Here is a 24,139-nt window from a genome sequence, read left to right as displayed (position 1 = left end):
TTGGGGGGGGGGTTCGGGAGGGTGGGGGATTTAATTTAAAGGGTCGGGGGTGGGTTTTAGGGGGTTTTAGTGTGCCGGCTCACGATTCTAACGATTTATAACGATAAATCGTTAGAATCTGTATTGTATTGTGTTCCATAACGGTTTAAGACGATATTAAAATTATCGGACGATAATTTTAATCGTCCTAAAACGATTCACATCCCTAATACACACCCACTTTAAAAAAAAACTGAAAACCTGGCTCTTCCAGCAAGCCTACCCCATGTCACCCCCCATCCCATAAATCTCCCCGCAATTTATCCATCGATCTAGGACTAAGAATTGCCTTTATGCCCGCTGATTTTTGTACTTTGTACATTGCCATTTATGTTTCCAGTTATGTTTATAGTTTTTGTTGTATCTATTTATTGATTTTGATTCTGCTCTTCAGATGGCAGGGGAAGTCAGCGAAGGCCTGCGCGGTCTGCTTTCCCTAGTCAGTATTATCCACTCTCACTGTTTAGTGTATTTTTTCGGTTACATGAAAGGGCTCCGCCCAAAAGTTAATTGTATTTCTCTGTTATATGTAAGGGCCCCGCCCAAAAGTTCTTGTTTTTTGTGAACCGATGCGATGTGCGAACGGATATCGGTATAAAAGAGACTTTAAATAAATAAATAAATACAAGGAAGTGTATTTAGCAGAGTGGAAGCTGCAGATATAGGAACCATTGCCATAGCGGTTCACGCTCCGGTGTGGGCAGATATCTGGTTTGCTAATGATAAAACCACAATAAACAAATGGAGATTCCCATGCCATATGAAAGAGGACCCTAAATTTCACCACTATATAAGGAATAAATGGGATGAATTTGCTCCAATAATAATCAGCATAGCAAAAATTCAGTATTGTTTTGGGAAACAAGTAAAGCAGTGTTACGGGGTGAAATAATAGCATACTCCATAAAGAAAAATAAGCAGTTAACAAGCGCTATCCTGTCTTTGGAATCGCGCTTACAGCAGGCAAAGAGGAACCTGGCAGTGGTCCCTTCAGTATTTCATAAGAATACCTATCAGGCTTGTCTAAACGAGCTGAATGCCCATTTACATCTAAAGAGAGTCAGAGGGCTTTGCAATCTTCTGAACATTATTTCTTTCGATATGGAAATAAATCCAGTAAGCTCCTGGCACGCTTAGTAGCTATAAAGCAGAAAAAGACCTTCATAAGTGGTTTAGAAACGGCCACTGGGACATGGGTGAGAAAAACCTCAGAGATATGCGAGGTCCTTAGGTCTTTTTATGAAGACAGGGAAGGGAATAACACTGATGAAATTTTTTTTTAAAGATTTAGTACTGCCTCGTTTATTGGCCTCCCGATTAGAATCCTTAAATAGACCCATCACTGCGGCAGAAATATTGGGGGTGATAAAAACTAGTAAGGGTAAAAAGTCACCGGGCCCAGATGGTCTCACAGCTGAATATTATAAGATACTCGGCTCACCCTGAACAGGAGCCCTGGTCAATTTTTTTAATATCGCCTGGCGGCAAAAACAATTCCCCCCCACATTCAACCAAGCTTATATTATGGTGCTGCCGAAACCTGGGAAGGATCCATCACTTGCAGCGTTGTATAGGCCCATTTCTTTACTGAATTGTGACCTAAAGCTCTATGCTAGAATTTGGGCATTGCAGTTGGAAGCGGTGATACCAGATCTAATATCCCCCTATCAAGCTGGTTTTGTAAAAGGAGAAATACGGGTGCACATGTTATAAGGCTAACGTCTGCTCTAGAAACTACCCTATGCTTGGAATCACAACAGATGGTGCTGGGTTTTGATTCCGAAAAAGCCTTCGACAGAGTGTCGTGGGAATATGTTTTCTGAGCTTTACAGGTGTGGTCACTACAGCCATATCCATTCTTTTTTTTTTTTTCAGAATAATTTTTATTAATAGGAAGACATTACACAAATCTGAGATAACAGTGGCAGGTGCAAACAGAAAAAAAACTGCATACAATACAAGCATTGCACAAAAATGTGTGGTTCAACAACCAATCCTCTGTCAACATACTCCCCGGTTTTTTTAATTTATCACTTTAACAAATCTTACAAGAAAAATCTTGTTACAAATAGAAAAGAAAGTAACAATGTTCTATTCCAATAATGTTATAATATGCTCTTTTACACACATCTTTTCTTTTTAGTAGTCCACAATACTAAAATACTGATCTCACAATTAATATACAGGAAAAAAAAACAATACTTATAATTAAACAAAATGTTACTATAATTTAGCAATAATTGCAACAGTTTTTATAATATCTCGGGATACCTATTCTTATGTAGAATAATATAATCAGAACTAGATTTATTTCAAAGGTATTTTATCACTTAAGAAAAAGGATAATAAAAAATATATGATACTCCTTTATATTTTATGCAACATTTGCTGGGATATTTTAATAAAAACATTCCCCCAATCTGGACAACCTGTGGTCTTAACAGAAATTGTTGCCTCCTTTTTTGTGTTTGTTTAACACATCAGGATATATTCTCACTTTTAATTTATAGAATTCCTCAAGACGGTATTTAAATATTTAAAAAATAATCTTAATATCCAATCTCTGTCTGGTTCTAAGACAACAACACTATCAAGTCGCTGCCTGAACCAGTTCAGTATCAGATGTCTCTAAAATATGTGATAGATCTAAATTTAAGGATAAAGTATCCATAATTTGTCTACCTTCTTGATTGGAATCCAAATTCTCCTGGTTTTTATATGGCATTAGTATGTTTTTGCAATTGGAGGTACCATTTCTTCAGAAATTTTTAATATTTCAACAATATATTTTTTTATATATCTTTTGGTGTCATATGAGGCAATTTTGGAAAATTGATAAATCTCAGATTCTTCCTCCTATTAACATTTTCTAAATTTTCAACTTTCATTTGTAAAACTTTATTGGGGCGGATTTTAAAACCCCTGTGCGCACCGGCGCACCTATTTTGCATAGGCCGTCGGTGCGCGTAAAGCCCCGGGACGCGCGTAAGTCCCGGGGCTTTCGAAAAGGGGAGGGAGGGGGCGTGTCCGGGGTCGGGGCGTGCCGCGGCGTTTCGGGGGTGGGCCCGGGGGCGTGGTCGAGGCCTCCGGACCACGCCCCCGGGACCGGAGGATGGAGCGGGGCTGCCGGCGACGTGCACAAAGTTACGCCTGCTTTCAGCAGGCGTAACTTTGCCGACAAAGGTAAGGGGAGGGGGTTTAGATAGGGCCGGGGGGGTGGGTTAGGGAGGGGCGAAGAAAAGTTCCCTCCGAGGCCGCTCCGAAATCGGAGCGGCCTCGGAGGGAACAGGCAGGCCGCGCTGGGCTCGGCGCGCGTAGGTTGCACAAATGTGCACCCCCTTGCATGTGCCGACCCCGGATTTTATAAGATATGCGCGGCTACGCGTGTATCTTATAAAATCTGGTGTACTTTTGTTCGCGCCGGTGGCGCGAACAAAAGTACCCGCACGCGTATTGTTTTAAAATCCGCCCCTTATTTTCTGCTATTATCAAGTCCTGAAGTGGTTTCCATTTGCAAATGTCCAACTTAACTTTTTCCATTTCTTTTGTTGTTATATTTTTACATTTTCCCAAATTGATTACTCTTTCTTGTATTTTGTTAACTTTAATCACAATAGGATTTATCTGTGTGGACATAGACATAGACAGTCCAGTAATCGCTTCCCATATTGTATCCAATGTAATCAATTCAGGTCTTGCCAGCACTGGGGGATTAAATTCTTCTAGTAAGCAGTCTCCTGCATTACTACTTTCTCCCTGTAATGTCTGATTTTCTTCTTCTACGAATAGGCCTACCATATTCGGTCATCCCTCTACAGATTCTCCCTGCTCCCAAAGTTGCATCCGCGCCTTCCGCTTGTGCAACTTTAGGCAGTATTTCTCAGGCTCGGGAGAGTGCTGAATTAGTTGGTGGTTCCCTATAAATCGGGGATAATGATGTTGAGTGGTCTGGTGGAGTGGATGCTTGGAAACCTATGTCCACTTCTCCCAACTGCGACCCATCCGATTTATTCCCCTGTTGCACATGGGCATCCATAGGCCCTAAAACTTGAGTCATCGGAAAGTTAGCAGAGTCTAATCTCTCCTTAGCTCGCCGTTTTCTGGCTGTATGAGGCATTGTTAATAAGGAAAAAGAAAACAAAACACCATATAGCCCAAAACTGCTACACAGTACGAATTAGAACAGCATCAAGTCTTTTTCTGGGGCTTTAGAGGGAGAGGAGTGATTGATAATCAAAAACATATATGTTAGAGACAGTACCTTAACTTGATTGTAGAAATCAGCAAATTTAAAACAAAGCCGCGCGACCCTTTGGCGCACGCGGCTTCGGTGATGCGTCAGTGGCGGCATGTGCCGCAAAGGAGGCGGAAGTTAAAGGCCTCTCTTTCAGTCGCAGGTAATTGATGTCAACATGCCCCAGCTGATCCCCGTTGGGGCCGGCGAACCTGCACCCCCGGAAGGCCACTGGAGCTCCTCTCTCCTTCACAGTCCTTCTCTCTGCCCCGATTACAGGCCGCAAAGGGGACAGAATTTAAAGGCCTCTCTTTCAGTCACAGGTAATTGATGTCAACACACCCCAGCTGATCCCCGTCGGGGCCGGCGAACCTGCACCCCCAGAAGGCCACTGGAGCTCCTCTCTCCTTCACAGTCCTTCTCCTCTCTGCCCCCCGGTTTTCCGTTTTTATACCCTCCATCCACTCCTGACCCTACCACCCCCACCCCAAATACCCAGCTCCAAAGCATCCTCATTCATACCGCATGCATACCACAGACAGACAGCGCACCCCCCTCCCCCCTCGGAACTTCATTTAAGAACATATGGCCTTGCACCCAGTGTTAAGCTCAGTTTGGAAAGCCAGAGGAAACAGGGCATAACATGCATTCCAACAGGCATCATATATCTTATCCGGTTTTCTCTTGCCAAGGCGAAAATCCATAAAGTCCATCTGAAGTGGAGAGGCCATCCTGCCAAACCACGCATCAACTGAAGGCTGCACCAAGGGGTCAGTCCAGATAGCCAGTACGGTACAGCACGCCATCATAACCGCTAGGCGTTCAAATCTTGCTTTGGAACGCATACCAGGAACCTGAGAGAACTGTTGGTGTGCCATCAAAAGATGACCCGTATGAGGGAGGACAATACCAGTACTTTTATTAATCACGTCAAGGACTGACTTCCAAAAAAGTGCCACGTGCGGGCATGCCAACAAACGATGATATAAGTTACCCTCAACAACGCCACACCGGCTACATAAAGAAGACTGGGTAAGCTTCATATGAAATTGGCGAACATCATCACAGAAAATATTATGAAGAATTTTGAATTGGACCTCACGCAGCCCCTCATCTGGCAATAACTGGTAAAGAGCCGTAAAGCAGCTCTTCCGGTAGGACGCGGCCAACTGAGAGTCCAAAAAGGCAGTCCAACGAGTTGTAAGATGCTGTAATTAGCCTGAATGGCCCAAGGACTGCCCTAATTTTTTCCATCCAGTAATTGTATTATGGAGGCAGGCAGTGTCAAAAACCTTAGTAGCAAACTTCATTTCCGCTGTCAGTTCCTCTACAGACCATGCGAGGGATTGAATATAATGACGGGCTTGCAGGTACGCATAAAAGTACTTAGTAGGCAGTTGAAATGTGCATGTCAGAGTAGCAAAATCTTGGAGGACATGGAAATCGGGTTCAAACAAATGAAATATGTATACCACCCCATTGTCAGCCCAAGCCTGGAATACAGCCCGGCTATCCCTCCCGGCACAAAACTTGCATTCCCTAGAAAAAGTAAAAAAAGGGAGGCTATGCCCCTCAAGCCCCACTGTTGCCGCAATCAGCGCCAGGGTCGGATACAAGGTTGTAAAAATATTCGAGGGTATGCCATGATACTCTGCAACCCCGGGCACATCTGAATAATACTTAAAGGGGAGCTAGGTTGAGACATCTTATGTAACATCCCTGAATCACAATAAGAGTCAGTTTCTGTAATCCATTCACCCACATACCGCAACTGACAAGCCACATTATAGAGTCTAAAATCCGGTAAATTAAGCCCTCCCTGCTCCCGGGGGTGCTCCAGGACCGCATAAGCCAACCGAGCCCGTTTCCCCTTCCACAAAAACTTTTGTAAACTAGCGCACAATTGCCGAAGATCCCCAGCTCTCAACTAACAGGGTATCATGTGCAGCAGATAGAGAAGCCGTGGCACCATTACCATTTTAATAAGAGCACTTCTACCAAATAGGGAGAGTGGCAATGGGGTCCAGAGCTGCAGCTGCGCCCGAAGCTTAAGGAGACATGGGGCAATATTTAACTCATAAAGCTGTGCCAGCTTTCGGGGTATCCAGACGCCCAGATATTTGATCTTGCCAGGGGCCCACTGAAAAGGAAAGGGACCGTCCCAGGATCCAGGCAGGTGAGCATTTAGGGCCAAAGCCTCTGACTTTCCATAATTGATTTTCAGCCCCGCCACCAGTCGAAACTGATCAAAAAGGTGAATAATAGTAGGCACACTGATGCGGGGTCGTCCCACAAACATAAGGATGTCATCTGCAAACAAAGCAGTCTTCAAAGGGTGGCCATCTACACTAATCCCAGTGAATCCCGGGTCTCCTCTTAGCCGAATAGCCAGGGGTTCTAATGCCAACACAAATAGCAATGGGGAAAGGGGACACCCCTGCCGTACTCCGCAGTGTAAAGGAAAAGGGTCGGTGGATCCCCCATTAAGCAAAATAGTGGCGCTAGGGTTACAATAAAGAGCCTTCAGCCATTGGAGATAGGCCCCTGAGAAGCCGTAACGTTGCAGAGCCCAGAACATGTATTCCTAGGTTAAGGAATCAAATGCCTTTTCCGCATCCAGACTCAAACCCAGGGCCTCCGGTATCGATTGATAGCTTAATACCGCCAGCAAGCGCCGAACATTGCAGACCCCCTGTCACCCCTTAACAAACCCCGTCTGATCTCTTATGAATAAGGAGGGGCCGCCAGGACAGCTGCCAGGATTTTAACATCTAAGTTTAATAAGGAAATGGGTCTATGAGAACCCACCTCCAAGGGATCTTTTCCTGGCTTTGGGAGAACGACAGTGACAGACCGGTTAGAGTCCTCAGCCAGGCTGTCAGTGAACAAAAGGTCTGCATAATATTTCTGCAACGGGAACAAGACTGAAAATTTCAATATCTTGTAAAATTCGGAGCCTAGCCCATCATAGCCCGCTGCCTTGCCCAATTTAAGCTTGGAAATAACAGCACAGATTTCCCCCTCAGTGATAGGGCTGTTCAATGCAGTAATCTGATCTACAGTTAGCGAGGGCCATGAGATCCCCTGAAAGAGGGACTCAGCAACATCAGCTGCCATAGGCTTAGAGCCATAAAGAGACATAATAGTCCTGAAATCTACGGGCAATGTCAGGTGAGGTATTCAAGTGGACTCCCTGGCTATCCCTAATCCCTGTTACGGCTGCCCGTTGCCCCCTAGGCCGAATAAGGTGGGTCATCAGTCTACCTGCCCTGTTCCCTTGTTTATATAAGTGATACTGATAGTAACGGAGCGATTTAGATGCCCTTTGGTGTAGTAAACCATTAAGAGCAGCCCTAGCCCTGTCAGCCACCGCCTTGGACTCCCCCGTCATGGAGGTCATATGTTGTTGTTGAGCTTGTTTAAGAACAGCAGTTAACCTCAGAATTTCAGCATTGCATTTTTTATTTGCTCTAGCCACATTTATTTATTTATTTTATTTAACTTCTTTTACTATACCGACACTCAAGACCAGGTCTTATCGTACCGGTTTACATTAAAACATGGGGAAACCAATTAACGTATAAGTAGAAATGAGAAGTTACATTAAAACAGGGAGAGTAATAACATGGATGTCGGAAGATAGGACAGAATTAAACAATAACAGAAATGGGAGATCAATAATAGCCACATACGCTATTATTATCAATAGTATGTGGCTATTATTATCAATAATAGCCACATACGCTATTATTGCACCTCGCATCACAACCTTACCAGCCTCCCACACAGTCGCGATGCTCATATCTGGGGTCGCGTTATGTTTTAGGTATTCCAGCCATTGATTTTGTAAATAAGTCTGGAATACTTTGTCCAGATATAAATCGAGACGCATGCGCCAGGAGAATGGAGGGCGAGCCCTGGATCCACATTGTATTGTTGCCGTCACAGGAACGTGATCAGAGATAGAAATAGTACCAATAGTGGCCTCTGTCACCCTCGGGAAACATGGGTAGAAATCCCTTGTGTGTCGGGGAAGACTATAGTGATAGGGGTATACTACCGTCCACCTGGTCAAGATGCTGAGACGGACAGTGAAATGCTAAGAGAAATTAGGGAAGCTAACCAAATTGGTAGTGCAGTAATAATGGGAGACTTCAATTACCCCAATATTGACTGGGTAAATGTATCATCGGGTCACGCTAGAGAGATAATGTTCCTGGATGGAATAAATGATAGCTTTATGGAGCAATTGGTTCAGGAACCGACAAGAGAGGGAGCATTTTTAGATCTAATTCTCAGTGGAGCACAGGACTTGGTGAGAGAGGTAACGGTGGTGGGGCTGCTTGGCAATAGTGATCATAATATGATCAAATTTGATTTAATGACTGGAAAAGGAACAGTGTGCAAATCCAAGGCTCTCGTGCCAAACTTTCAAAAGGGAAACTTTGATAAAATGAGAAAAATTGTTAGAAAAAAACTGAAAGGAGCAGCTACAAAAGTAAAAAATGTCCAAGAGGCATGGTCATTGTTAAAAAATACCATTCTAGAAGCACAGTCCAGATGTATTCCACACATTAAGAAAGGTGGAAAGGCGGCAAAACGATTACCGGCATGGTTAAAAGGGGAGGTGAAAGAAGCTATTTTAGCCAAAAGATCTTCATTCAAAAATTGGAAGAAGGATCCAACAGAAGAAAATAGGATAAAGCTTAAACATTGGCAAGTTAAATGTAAGACATTGATAAGACAGGCTAAGAGAGAATTTGAAAAGAAATTGGCTGTAGAGGCAAAACTCACAGTAAAAACTTTTTAAAATATATCCGAAGCAAAAAGCCTGTGAAGGAGTCAGTTGGACCGTTAGATGATCGAGGGGTTAAAGGGGCACTTAGAGAAGATAAGGCTATCGCGGAAAGATAAATGATTTCTTTGCTTCGGTGTTTACTGAAGAGGATGTTGGGGAGGTACCCGTAATGGAGAAGGTTTTCATGGGCAATGATTCAGATGGACTGAATCAAATCACGGAGAACCTAGAAGATGTGGTAGGCCTGATTGACAAACTGAAGAGTAGTAAATCACCCGGACCGGATGGTATACACCCCAGAGTTCTGAAGGAACTAAAAAATGAAATTTCAGACCTATTAGTAAAACTTTGTAACTTATCATTAAAATCATCCATTGTACCTGAAGACTGGAGGATAGCAAATGTAACCCCAATATTTAAAAAGGGCTCCAGGGGCGATCCGGGAAACTACAGACCAGTTAGCCTGACTTCAGTGCCAGGAAAAATAGTGGAAAGTGTTCTAAACATCAAAATCACAGAACATATAGAAAGACATGGTTTAATGGAAACAAAGTCAGCATGGCTTTACCCAGGGCAATCTTGCCTCACAAATCTGCTTCACTTTTTTGAAGGAGTTAATAAACATGTGGATAAAGGTGAGCCGGTAGATATAGTATACTTGGATTTTCAGAAGGCGTTTGACAAAGTTCCTCATGAGAGGCTTCTAGGAAAAGTAAAAAGTCATGGGATAGGTGGCGATGTCCTTTCATGGATTGCAAACTGGCTAAAAGACAGGAAACAGAGAGTAGGATTAAATGGGCAATTTTCTCAGTGGAAGGGAGTGGACAGTGGAGTGCCTCAGGGATCTGTATTGGGACCCTTACTTTTCAATATATTTATAAATGTTTTGGAAAGAAATACGACGAGTGAGATAATCAAATTTGCAGATGACACAAAATTATTCATAGTAGTTAAATCACAAGCAGATTGTGATAAATTGCAGGAAGACCTTGTGAGACTGGAAAATTGGGCATCCAAATGGCAGATGAAATTTAATGTGGATAAGTGCAAGGTGATGCATATAGGGAAAAATAACCCTTGCTGTAATTACACAATGTTGGGTTCCATATTAGGTGCTACAACCCAAGAAAGAGATCTAGGTGTCATAGTGGATAACACATTGAAATCGTCGGTACAGTGTGCTGCGGCAGTCAAAAAAGCAAACAGAATGTTGGGAATTATTAGAAAAGGAATGATGAATAAAACGGAAAATGTCATAATGCCTCTGTATAACTCCATGGTGAGACCGCACCTTGAATACTGTGTACAATTCTGGTCGCCGCATCTCAAAAAAGATATAATTGCGATGGAGAAGGTACAGAGAAGGGCTACCAAAATGATAAGGGGAATGGAACAGCTCCCCTATGCGGAAAGACTAAAGAGGTTAGGACTTTTCAGCTTGGAGAAGAGACGACTGAGGCGTAAATCCATGGATAAAGGTAGGGGGGGGTTTAGATAGGGCCAGGGGGGTGGGTTAGGTAGGGGAAGGGAGGGGAAGGTGAGGAGAGGGCGAAAGAAAGTTCCCTCCTAGGCCGTTCCGATTTCGGAGCGGCCTCGGAGGGAACGGTGACAGGCTGCGCGGCTCGGCGTGCGCAAGGCTGCCCAAAATCGGCAGCCTTGCGCGCGCCGATCCCGGATTTTATAAGATACGCGCGTATCTTATAAAATCCAGCGTACTTTTGTTTGCGCCTGGTGCGCGAACAAAAGTACACGATCGCGTATTTTTTTAAGATCTACCTCTATGTGAATTCTTCTTCATGGAAAAATAAGACATCCCCTGAAAATAAGGCCTAGTGCATCTTTGGTAGCAAAAATTAATATAAGACACTGTCTTATTTTCGGGGAAACAGGGTAGTATACCGCATAAAACTGGGCATCTGAATGAGGCTTGTACCTTTTCTACCATTGTAGGCGTTCATGACTGGGAATCCATCTGATCTTGAAATCTTTTTACTTCTCTCTCTCTCTTTCCAGTTCAGCAGCTTGCAGAAGGAGATTGAAGAACGTAACACTGACATAGAAAAAATGAAAGTGGAGCATCAGAAGCTTCAGGGCATCATCAAATCTTTGGAAAAGGATATTCTGGGCCTGAAAAAAGAAATCCATGAACGAGATGAGACAATTCAGGACAAGGTGACGAGCAGCTTGTTTTATCATTTCAGTGCAGGAAACCAGGGCAAGAAGGGAAGTTACATTTACTTACAGCTCGATACTGTAACGTGCGGTTGAAGATTTCCCGTCTGTAATGTGCTGGGAGCGCACAATTCGGACGCGTAAGGCGATCCAGCGATACAGTCTCCAATTTCACGCGTCCTTAGCGCTTCTTAAAACAGACGCATAACCCTTTCCGCACGCAGCATGTATATGATATGTAAATGAACGAATTAGCTGTATAATGAAGGAATTAGCTATTCCCCTCTGATACTGTGACGCGCGCTCCGACTATCGCTTTTTTTCCCTGCCGATTTGCCGCACGTTTAACCTGTTAGTTTACCGCCTACCCCTACCCCTGCATTAGAGGCAGGAGTAAGGGTAAGCGGCAAACTTTCCCCCAGCCCCCGCTCACCTGCCCTGGTCGCGTCCATGGGTGCCGGTCTCCGGTGTAGCCCCAGTCCTCTCCCTCCTCCCGAAGCAAAAAAAAAGCGAAAAAAAAAAATCCAATGCGGCCCCACTTCGGCAGCTCCCCTTCGGCAGCCCCCCTTCGGCGGAGACGGCAGTGTAAAGCGAGACGGACCACGGCGGAGACGGCACTGTAAAGCGAGACAGACCGCGGCGCAAGGAGAGGAGGAGAGAGAAGACGCAACTTACTCCAGCCAGCCCTCCTCCGGACAGCGGCTCCTCTGCCTCCCAGCTGCCGGCGAAGATAGACGCCCGAACGGGTAGGCCCCTCGTGCAATTTGACCTCAAGGCGTGACGTCGCATGAAATTGCACGAGGGGCCTACCCGTTCAGGCGTCTATCTTCGCCGGCAGCTGGGAGGCAGAGGAGCCGCTGTCCGGAGGAGGGCTGGCTGGAGTAAGTTGCGTCTTCTCTCTCCTCCTCTCCTTGCGCCGCGGTCTGTCTCGCTTTACAGTGCCGTCTCCGCCGAAGGTCCGTCTCGCTTTACACTGCCGTCTCCGCCATAGGGGAGCTGCCGAAGGGGAGCTGCTGAAGTGGGGGCTGGCTGGAGTAAGTTGCGTCTTCTCTCCTTGCGCCGCAGCCCCCCCCCCCCCCTCCGGACATCGGCGACGACCGCGGCTCCAGCCTCCAGCTGTCAGACAGACGCATCGCACGTGGGAAAGCGGCCCCTATGCGTGCAATTGGCTTCTCAAGACGTGACGTCACATGCCGTGACGCCAAACGTCGTGACGTCACGTCTTGAGCAGCCAATTGCACGCATAGGGGCCGCTTTCCCACGTGCGATGCGTCTGTCTGACAGCTGGAGGCTGGAGCTGTGGTCATCGCCGATGTCCGGAGGGGGGGGCTGCAAAAGTAAGTCGCTTCGTCGCTTTAAACTGCCCCCCCCCCCCTCCTCCCGGAGCAAGGCTGCTTTTTGCGCCCTGCTTCGGGAGGAGAGGAGAAGGGACTAGCAGGCCCGAGCCTAGGATTGCCCTTCTCTCCCCTCGCTCTCTTGCTACTTTTTCGGGTTTTTTTTTTTGCTTCGGGAGGAGGGGACAGGACTGGGGCTGCACCGGAGACCGGACGCGGCCAGGACAGGTGAGCGGGGGCTGGGGGAAAGTTTGCCGAGCATCGGAGAACATAACTGTCCACTTCCTGGTATCTGTCATTTCAAATGTCATTTGAAATGACAGATACCAGCGCGGCCGTGAAGCGTTAGGCCCGCGCACCCAGGATACTGTATAGGCGCTCTATACAGTAAAATGGGTTGCGCGGGCCTAATGCTTGCCTAACGCTTCGCAGCCGCGGCATGCATTTGCATGCAATTTGAAGAGAGTATCGAGCGGTAGGTGACGAGAACTGTGCGTGCGGGGAACGAGGGTGCGCCTGGCACTGCCGCACTGTTTCTACCGCGGCCTTAGAGTATCGATCAGTTAATTTGTGATGAATAAAGCATGAATGTGGTGAAGGTCGACATTTGTGGCACACGATCGAGGAGAAGGAATGGGAAATCCTGTGGGGAACAAGAAAACAGAGCAGTGAAAGAAGATGGTTTGGAATGAAGATCTGTTCAACTTGGAGTGAAAATAGGGAGCAGAGAAGAGAGTAAGGAAAGGAAGCGGGAAATGAGAACTTGTGTGGGGAATTGACCTATTGAAAAGCAAGATGCTCAATTTTAGCAGCAATATTCCTTTCTTCTCCTGAATTTAACTGGTAAAGCTAACTTTACACTGGCTGCGATGGGATTCTGCAATGGAGGCAGTGCCAGGTCAGCTGCCTCATTTCCATCCTTAAGCACTTGCTGGTGAGAGCTTTTCTCTGATTCTCTGCCAATCAGGCCTTGGGAGCTTCTCTTATTACTCATTCCTTTAGTTGATTTTTTTTTTAATTTTCTCTTTATTGAAATTTCAAAATTAAACATATGCATTAAATACATGCCATATATTCCAGATAGAATTGTAAACAAAATCATACAGAAACATATAAAGAAATATGCATAGGCTATTAAGAAAATCAATTAAAGTAATCAAAGTAGATATATAATGTTATGCAAAAATATTCTCCTTATTCTACCTGATTTTACTATGCAATCAGGGGAGAAAAAAATTGAACTATAAGGGGGTAATTTTCAAAACGGTTTACACATGTAAATATGACTACTATTGTAACAATTTTCAAAAGCCATTTACCTGCGTAAAGCGCACTTATGCAGGTAAATCCTATGGACAATTCAATGTTATATATAGTTGCAATTTTCAAAAGCCCACTTACATGCATAAAGTGCATTTACACATGTAAAACCCATTTTTAAGCATGTAAATGCTTTTGAAAATCAGGCCCTAAGAGCAGAATTACTAATTCCTATGCAAAGAGATTAATGGGATTCCTAATTTATACTGGTACAACTAGACAGCTCTGGTCTGGATACACTTCTAGAATTTAAGAAAGTTTCCAATTGATCTGGCTCCATGAACACATATCTATTATTTTCAAAATTAAGTACACATTTATAAGGAAATGTTATCATTATCTTTGCACCAATTTGGCACGCTCTAGGACATAGAGTGAGAAATGTATTTCTTTGTTGTTGAGTTATTTTTATAATATCTGGAAAAATCCATATTTTCCTACCTAAATAAAGCTTGTTTCTTTTTTGAAAGAAACTCTTCAATATCATGTCCCTTTCCTCAGGTGTTGCAAATTTCACAAGCAGTACCCCTCTCTTCTCAATTTGTTCCTCTTGTGTCGTTTCAAGAAATCCTGTCAGGTCTTCTAATGGTGATGGTGACTCCGGAAGTCTCCCTTGATCTTCACTGTCCCCCGTCACTCCACCACTTTTTTGCTCCGGCCCAGGTGGAAAATAGGCTTTTAGAATTTTAGGCATTTCACCACTGGCAATAGATAATATTTCTTGAAAGAACTTCTTAGGTTGTTCTCTGGGAGATACAAATTTGCATTTTGGGAAATTAATTATTCTTAGGTTGTTATATCTAAGATTATTTTCCAGAGATTCCATTCTTTTCTCTAGCCTAGAGTCTCCTTGAATTAAACCCGTTTGTAGTTGATTTGTACGTCCATCTCTTGTATTTTAGTTGAATTCACTAGTACAACAGAATTAACTGTGTTAAATTGATCGTGAAAGCCTTTTATCATCACCATTAGAGAAATAATAGCATTTTCAAGAGTGGATATTCCGTTCCACAAAGGGTCCAAAGTAACATTTTCAGGTTTATTTAAAAGTTAATCTCTATAGGATTTACCGTTGTACCTCGCATCAATTCCACAGATCCAGGCTGTTCCGTCTGGCTCCTTCCCGCGGTGGTAGTCAATGGTAGAGAACTGCCTCCCCCGCTCAACATGCCGATGTTCAACTCTCTCAGGGCGATTAAGTCCTTTCGCCTTGAGTCTGCCCCGTTGCGCCTGCTGAAAAGCTTGCCTCGACCGTTTCCTCTGTATGCTGCATCACCAGCAGCAAGAGTTCCACTGGGTCCAGAGCGCCTACTCGGGCAGGATGGGAAGGGGTAGCCGGCGCTCCAGGGCTCAAAGATAACTCGTCGAGGAACACCGGGTCTGCTCCCCCCCTGGTGTCCTAGCCTACTCTCCTGGAGATTCACCCACTGCGCTGAAGAATTCTCGGATTCTCGTTTCAACTGGGGTAGGTTTAAGGGGGGTTGAGGTTCCCTCCCTTACCTTCCCCTTTCTTTTGGTGTAGGGCATAGCTATTTAAAGGCAATAGGAAGACGACAAACGATTCAAAACCAGGAGCTCAAACAAACTTGTCCTCTCTTACCGACACCATTTTGTTCTCCCTCCTTTAGTTGATTTTTGTACTTTCATACTAGCAGTGTGTTCATGACGAGCCAAGACATGGCTGGCTGAGAATGTAATGGATAGGACCTTAAGCCCAGAGCCTGTGTAATTTACTCTGTTTTATGATTGATGTTGTGAATTGCTGTGGACAAATATTAGAATAGCAGATTAAAAATAAAAGTGGATTTGTAATCCTTCAGGAAATCCTGATTAGGGCAAGACTTAGTGATCCAGGAAAAAGCTTGAGTATATGCAATCTCTATACTACCTGTCCACCCAGTAAAACCCTTATGCAAAAATTCAGCTAAGAAGCAAAGCCAAGGCAAGCCATGATCCAGAAGAGAATTAATCAAGAAGTCTAAATGGAAGGTTGAGGACAAAAGAGACTGCTTCTATTAGTAAATGGTTTAGGGATGTGAATCGTGTCCTCGATCGTCTTAACGATCGATTTCGGCTGGGAGGGGGAGGGAATCGTATTGTTGCCGTTTGGGGGGGTAAAATATCGTGAAAAATCGTGAAAAATCGAAAAATCGAAAAATCGCAAAACTGGCACATTAAAACCCCCTAAAACCCACCCCCGACCCTTTAAATTAAATCCCCCACCCTCCCGAACCCCCCCAAATGACTTAAATAACCTGCGGGTCCAGCGGCAGTCCGGAACGGCAGCGGTCCGGAACGGGCTCCTGCTCCTGAATCTTGTTGTCTTCAGCCGGCGCCATTTTCCAAAATGGCGCCGAAAAATGGCAGCGGCCATAGACGAACACGATTGGACGGCAGGAGGTCCTTCCGGACCCCCGCTGGACTTTTGGCAAGTCTCGTGGGGGTCAGGAGGCCACCCACAAGCTGGCCAAAAGTTCCTGGAGGTCCAGCGGGGGTCAGGGAGCGATTTCCCGCCGCGAATCATTTTCGTACGGAAAATGGCGCCGGCAGGAGATCGACTGCAGGAGGTCGTTCAGCGAGGGTTCCGGCGCCTCGCTGAACAACCTCCTGCAGTCGATCTCCTGCCGGCGCCATTTTCCGTACGAAAACGATTCGCGGCGGGAAATCGCTCCCTGACCCCCGCTGGACCTCCAGGAACTTTTGGCCAGCTTGTGGGGGGCCTCCTGACCCCCACGAGACTTGCCAAAAGTCCAGCGGGGGTCCGGAAGGACCTCCTGCCGTCCAATCGTGTTCGTCTATGGCCGCCGCCATTTTTCGGCGCCATTTTGGAAAATGGCGCCGGCTGAAGACAACAAGATTCAGGAGCAGGAGCCCGTTCCGGACCGCTGCCATTCCGGACCGCCGCTGGACCCGCAGGTTATTTAAGTCATTTGGGGGGGGTTCGGGAGGGTGGGGGATTTAATTTAAAGGGTCGGGGGTGGGTTTTAGGGGGTTTTAGTGTGCCGGCTCACGATTCTAACGATTTATAACGATAAATCGTTAGAATCTCTATTGTATTGTGTTCCATAACGGTTTAAGACGATATTAAAATTATCGGACGATAATTTTAATCGTCCTAAAACGATTCACATCCCTAAAATGGTTTACCTCCAGCAATCCATGAACTGAGACTCAGGAGCTCTGTCTGCCTTTAGGATACTGTGATGGAACAGGAAGCAATTCTGAGAATGTGAGATGAGGCAGTGGTGCAGGGAAGCAGGTTATAGATTTGTTAGGAACTGGGCAATATTTTGGAAAAGGGGGAGACTATTCCGAAAGGATGGGATCTACTTTAACCAGGGTTGAACCAGGCTATTGATGCTAACATTTTGTTGGAAATGTGGAGCCTTAGGTCAAGGCAGAGTTGACGCAACCTGCAGAGAGGAGCCCTGCAGGTCCCCACTGTTGGCATGCAGAATTGGTGGGTGCAGAGGCCCAACAGGAACTTTACAAATACCAGTCCTCGTTCCCCTTAGGTAGAGCCCTCGGGTGCTGGGATTGGCTGGACTTAGGCGCGGGCCTCTGTGGAGGTAAAGATCCTTGCTGGGTAGATGAAGCTGGCCAGGACAGCAAGAACAGAAATGGGTCAGGCCACAATCTGGACAGGTGACAAGCTGCAGGGTTGGGACAAAGTAGAGGTTGAAGGCAGGCGGAGGTCAGGCAAAGTCAGGTTCTGGTCCAAGGTCAAATCAGAAGATCAGTCCAAGAAGACAAACAACAAGGAGGAAGACAGGGGCCTTAGGAACACAGAGGAGCCCTGAAGACAGACAAGAGGGACAATGCTCATAGATGAAGGGAACCAGAGAGATGACCAGAACACAGGAAAAAGGAAGGCAGCCACGGACTCAGGAACCACAGTGAGGACAGGATGCAGGATCAAGAAACAGGAATGCATGCAAAGCACTACTCCAGGAGGAGTCAACATATTGCCAAGGCACTGGAGGAGCATCTGGAGCAGCCTTATATCGATCCAGCTTGTGATGTTGTCAGAGGGCGCCGCCTCACCATTCCCGCAACTGGCTCTTTAAATATGGAGGAATCGGCTGTGCGTGCACTTACAGAGGCGGAGGAGATAGCTTCCGGGAGGATTACCCAGGCCCTGATATCCCCGCGGCATCCTGCCACACCGAGAAGAGGATGGCTGAAGCAGTGCGCCATGGCTTTTTACCATGCTCCAAGAAGTAGGCCATGCAGGGGCCGTCATGAGCAGCCGGGGAAATGCGGTGTTGAGAGACCACGAAGCCGGGGCTGGCCAGCAGGTAAGGGCGGCGGGATGGGGAATGAGCCCGCAGTCTGCCAAACGTAACAGTACCTCCTCCTCTAAACCACCTCCCTGAAGGTCTAGGTTTCCTGAGATGCTTTGCATGGAATTCTCCCAGGAGATTCTTATCTAGAATATTGGAAGCGGGCTCCCAGGTGTTCTCTTGTGGGCCATAGCCCTCCCAGGAGTTAAGGTACTCCCATTTCTTGCCCCATCAACCTGATAGAAGGTATTGTCCTCAGAGGAAATTTCTTGTAGTTTGGGCGGTTTCCTTGAGGACAATGAGAGAACTAGTGGTTTCAGGAAGGAGACGTGGAAGACATTGTGGACTCCCAAGGAAGTAGGCAGATGTAGTTGATAGGTCATGAGACCAGTTTGCCCGAGGATGGGGAAAGACCCAATGTATCTGGGAGCGAGGTACATAGATGGTAATTGGAGCTGAGTGTGGTGGTTGCTAAGCCAGACCTTGTCCCCAGGCTTGAATTATTTGTTTGTTTATTAACATTTCTTAATTGCTTCACGCACATGCTCTGAGTGATTTACAAGATAAATCACAAACAAAAAAGCCCCTAAGTGCTTAAAATCCAGGGACAACCTGAAATCATAAAGACAACAAAACAATGTCCCCAGTTATTTAAGTCAACTTATTCCTGAGCATGTAAAGAAAATAATTATTTATATTTCTAGGACCACCAAACTTTCAGCTAATACCCCAGTAGTATGCTGAAAATTATTAGGTCCACTTTTATATTTTTTTAAAACAATTTTTATGCAAATAAAATTGTCCACATCCTAATGATTCATTATAAGCTCAGAACTGACTCTAAGCAAACGTATCAAGTAAGCAGAGTATTCAAGAATGTTTTGTTTGTTGTTACAAGTGGAGACCTGTATCCACTAGGGATGTGAATCGTTTTTCAACGATTAAAATTATCGTCCGATAATGTTTATATCGTCTTAAATCGTTATAGAACACGATACAATAGAAATTCTAACGATTTATCGTTAAAAATCGTTAAATCGTGTTAGTGCGCACTAACTCGAGTTAGTGTGCACTAACTCCCCGTTAGTGCGCACTAACTCGATTTAGTGCGCACTAACTGAAAATGATACAAATAAACACTTTCCAGGTCACTGAAGGTCAGTTAGGAATGAATATGTGTTCCTATTGGCTGGCTGCCCTCTTATCTATTGATATTACCAAGGTTACCACTGAGGTGATGGTTGGGGGGATGGGAAATGGAACTGGAAACTAACGAACACCAACAGAAAATGAAACAAAGTGTTCACACTTCCCAGGTCAGTAAAGGTCACTTAGGAATGAATATGTATGTATGTATTCCTATTGGCTGGCTGTGCTCTTATCTATTGATGTTACCAATATGGTTGGGGGGATGTGAAATGGAAACAGTTGGAAGCTTGACAAAAAAAGTAATGTAATGATCAGCACTCACGTGACTAGAACTTGTTTGTTTATTATTTTTGTTAGCAGGCACCTGAAATGCTAGTGCATGTTGAATTTGCCAATCACTGTGCATTTTAGAAAGGTGGTCCTGGCTGGAACTGTACACAGTTCAAATATATGTAATTGATTGTTGGTAAGTGTATTTTTTAAGTAGCCACACTGGCACCAGTATGTTTACTTTTCCTCCTACTTAACTCACTAGCTCAGCTTTGTAAGAAGGGCTTCTCTGCTTGTGTGTTGTTTTTGTTTGGTGTGAGGAGAGCAGAAACATCAGATCTTTATTCAATCTACTACAGTCATCTCTTACAGTGCCCTATCCCTATTAATACCAGGAGTGTTGTGATCTTCCTGCACACAGTGCCCTAACCCTGATACCAGTCTGAGACAGCTCCCTCCCTGCATTACTAGTGAGAGGCTGGCTTCACAGACAGGGGGGAGCTGCCTGACCCTCACTCCTGACTTCCCCCATGTCCCAGCTAGTGAATGGTGTGTGGGTGAGGGGGGGGGGAGGATGGTGAAGTCTGAGACAGCTCCCTCCCTGCATTACTAGTGAGAGGCTGGCTTCACAGACAGGGGGGAGCTGCCTGACCCTCACTCCTGACTTCCCCCATGTCCCAGCTAGTGAATGGTGTGTGGGTGAGGGGGGGGGGGAGGATGGTGAAGTCTGAGACAGCTCCCTCCCTGCATTACTAGTGAGAGGCTGGCTTCACAGACAGGGGGGAGCTGCCTGCCCCTCACTCCTGACTTCCCCCATGTCCCAGCTAGTGAATGGTGTGTGGGTGAGGGGGGGTGGGGGGTGGATGGTGAAGTCTGAGACAGCTCCCTCCCTGCATTACTAGTGAGAGGCTGGCTTCACAGACAGGGGGGAGCTGCCTGACCCTCACTCCTGACTTCCCCCATGTCCCAGCTAGTGAATGGTGTGTGGGTAAGGGGGGGGGGGAGGATGGTGAAGTCTGAGACAGCTCCCTCCCTGCATTACTAGTGAGAGGCTGGCTTCACAGACAGGGGGGAGCTGCCTGACCCTCACTCCTCCGGGGTATTGTGATCTTCCTGCACACAGTGCCCTATCCCTGATACCAGGGGTGTTGTGATCTTCCTGCATGCAGTGCCCTATCCCTATTAATACCAGGAGTGTTGTGATCTTCCTGCATGCAGTGCCCTATCCCTATTAATACCAGGAGTGTTGTGATCTTCCTGCATGAAGTGCCCTATCCCTGATATCGGGATGTGTGCAAGAAGATCACAACACCCCCGGTATCAGGAATAGGGCACTGTGTGCAGGAAGATCACAACACCCCCAGTATCAGGAATAGGGCACTGTGTGCAGGAAGATCACAACACCCCTGGTATTAGGGATAGGGCACTGTGTGCAGGAAGATCACAATACCCCTGGTATCAGGGTTAGGGCACAAGTTCTAGTCACATTGACTGATCACATTACTTGTTTTGTCAAGCTACCAACTGTTTCCATTTCCCATCCCCCATATACTGTCAGTAGGAAACTTGGTAACATGAATAAATAAGAGGGCAGCCAATAGGAATACATATTCATTCCTAAACTGACCTTAACTGACCTGAAAAGTGTCAAATTGTATCATTTTCAGTTAGTGCGCACTAACTCCCAGTTAGTGCGCACTAACTCCCGTTAGTGCGCACTAACTCGAGTTAGTGCGCACTAATCGGAAAAAAACGATTTTTAACGATTTTTTAACTAAAAAATCGTGCCTAAGACGATTTTCTTGCCCTGCCACACGATTTCTATCGTTAAGACGATATGGAAAACGATTCACATCCCTAGTATCCACAAGTGGACTGTAAGGAGTATTATTGATTTCTGCTGCATTATATGACCACTGTGATGGTTTAATCCAGGAACTATTCACGAGAATATGATTGACTGTGCAAGCGATAAGATCTAATATTGTTAATATCTGTTTCGTAATCAAGAGTCCATGAACGTACAATTAAGCCCCTGAGGCAGCCGTAGTACACGGCGAGACTCGGCCAGAGTCGGGCTATATCATTCTTTTACGTCTCCACATCAATAAAGGAATTGAAAAAGACCAAAGGTATCTATCTCCTTTGTTTTTCCTGTATACCGAACTCTCACCATCCTTGAATGCCACTGTTGTTGGCCCCAAGTAAAGAAAGATCGGAAGATAAGCTTGAAATTGTAGATTAAACTTGATTTTTTTCTACAGGCAAAGCACAAAGCGGGCTTAACTCTTTGCGGCGCTTGGCTAATTTTTTTTTTTTATTATTATCTGTTTCTTTCTTTTACAAGCTTAAACATCAAGAAAACATTACTTGAGTAGAAATACAGGTAGTACAAGAAGAAAAGTTTCTCCAATCAAACATATTACAGGAAATAACATTTTTATCATACCTGTCTAACAAGCCCTCAATTAAGATCCATGATTACACAATTTCAGGAATATATAATATATATTTAACCAGGAAATTGTAGCTATAGGACAGTTACATTATTCTTGGGAGATCTAATTCCCATCATAAGAGCTCTGTTATGCATGATCTGGTGAAGAACTAACACTAGTCTACCCTTACTCACTAAGAATTGTGTTAACTGCGAGGGTGAGTAAATATATACGTATTGGGTCAGATAAGATAAGATAAGCGCGTACTCCCTGAAAACCTGCCCCAACCTCCCTCTGCGTGTGCCGAGCCTATGTTAAATAGGCTCGGCGGCGCGCACAAGCCCCAGGACACGCATAAGTCCCGGGGCTTTCCTGAGGGTGTGTCGGGGGCGTGTCGTGGTGGCGCATCGCCCGGGGGCGGGGCCGCGGGTGTGGTTCCGGCCCGGGGATGTTTTGGGGGTGTGACCAAGGCCTCCGAAACCGCTCCTGGGCCGGGGAATTGCACGCCGGCTGGCCGGCGCGCATGAGTTATGCCTGCCTCAGCCAGGCGTAATTTTTCTAACAAAGGTAGGGGGGGTTTAGATAGGGCTGGGGGTGGGTTAGGTAGGGGAAGGGAGGGGAAAGTGCGGGGGGGTGGAAGGAAAGTTCCCTCTGAGGCCGCTCTGATTTCGTAGCGGCCTTGGAGGGAACGGAGGCAAGCTGCGCGGCTCGGCGCACGCAGGCTGCCAATTTTGGGCAGCCTTGCGCGTGCTGAGCCCGGATTTTAAAGGATAAGCGCGGCTACGCACGTATCTATTAAAATCCGGCGTACTTTTTTTTGCGCCTGGTGAGCGAACAAAAGTACATGCAGGTGTAGTTTTTACAAATCTACCCCATTATCTCTATGTTTTACTAAACATTTACATGGGAATTTCAGAATAACATAAGAACATAAGAACATGCTATACTGGGTCAGACCAAGGGTCCATCAAGCCTAGCATCCTGTTTCCAACAGTGGTCAATCCAGGCCAAAAGAACCTGGCAAGTACCCAAAAACTAAGCTTACTCCATGCTACTGTTGCTAGTAATAGCAGTGGCTATTTTCTAAGTCAACTTAATTAATAGCAGGTAATGGACTTCTCCTCCAAGAACTTATCCTATCCTTTTTTAAACACAGCTACACTAATTGCACTAACCACATCCTCTGGCAAAATTTCCAGAGTTTAATTGTGCATTGAGTGAAAAAGAACTTTCTCCGATTAGTTTTAAATGTGCCACATGCTAACTTCATGGAGTGCTCCCTACTCTTTCTATTATCCGAAAGAGTAAATAACCGATTCACATCTACCCGTTCTAGACCTCTCATGATTTTAAACACCTCTGTCATATCCCCCCTCAGCCATCTCTTCTCCAAACTAAAAAGTCCTAACCTCTTTAGTCTTTCCTCATAGGGAAGCTGTTCCATTCCCATTATCATTTTGGTCGCCATTCTCTGTACCTTCTCCATTGCACCTAATTCTTTTTTGAGATGTGGCGACCAGAATTGTACACAGTATCCAAGGTGCAGTTTCACCATGGAGCGATACAGAGGCATTATGACATTTTCCATTTTATTCACCATTCCCTTTCTAATAATTTCCAACATTCTGTTTGCTTTTTTGACTGCCGCAGCACACTGAACCTATGATTTCAATATGTTATCCACTATGACACATAGATCTCTTTCTTGGGTGGTAGCTCCTAATATGGAACCTGATATCCCTAATTCTACTGCTTGAGGTTTTAACAATAAGAATTGTCTTCTACACTTTTGGGATTGTCGAGATAAATCTGGAAACATCTGAACTTTACAGCCCAAAAATTCTTCTGTTCATGAAATATTTTCTGAATTCCCAGTCTTTGTCAGATTCTAACATGAAAGTCACCAGTAATGTTGATGGTTTTGCCAGGTTGATCTCGGACTCTTCCAATATCTCAGAAACATTTAAGCTTGGTACTTAAGCCTGTTGTAGTTCCTGCATTAAGATATTCTCATTGTTTTCTTGTCCGGAGAATTTCTTCAATGGAGGCAGGCCCCTTTGTGCACCCCTTCGTGAAGCCCCGGAGAGAAGCCACAGACATTC

The 24,139-nt window shown here is 45.4% G+C and overlaps 1 protein-coding gene across 3 annotated transcripts in view; it reads left to right on the top strand.

The window, feature by feature from the left end:
* The window catches only part of CFAP57 (cilia and flagella associated protein 57), a 169,779-nt gene that overhangs the window by 118,688 nt on the left and 26,952 nt on the right, over positions 1-24,139 (top strand). For all 3 annotated transcript variants that reach the window (XM_029618441.1, XM_029618442.1, XM_029618443.1), the window contains one exon: positions 11,085-11,243. In XM_029618441.1, coding sequence (XP_029474301.1) covers positions 11,085-11,243 — 159 coding nt within the window. The remainder of the gene's footprint in view (positions 1-11,084; positions 11,244-24,139) is intronic.

This window comes from Rhinatrema bivittatum, chromosome 10 (genome assembly GCF_901001135.1).
Source record: "Rhinatrema bivittatum chromosome 10, aRhiBiv1.1, whole genome shotgun sequence".
In the NCBI taxonomy this organism is placed as follows: Eukaryota; Metazoa; Chordata; class Amphibia; order Gymnophiona; family Rhinatrematidae; genus Rhinatrema; species Rhinatrema bivittatum.
The sequence above is the reverse complement of the archived record's forward strand: the minus strand, read 5'-3'. Positions and strand labels throughout refer to the sequence as shown.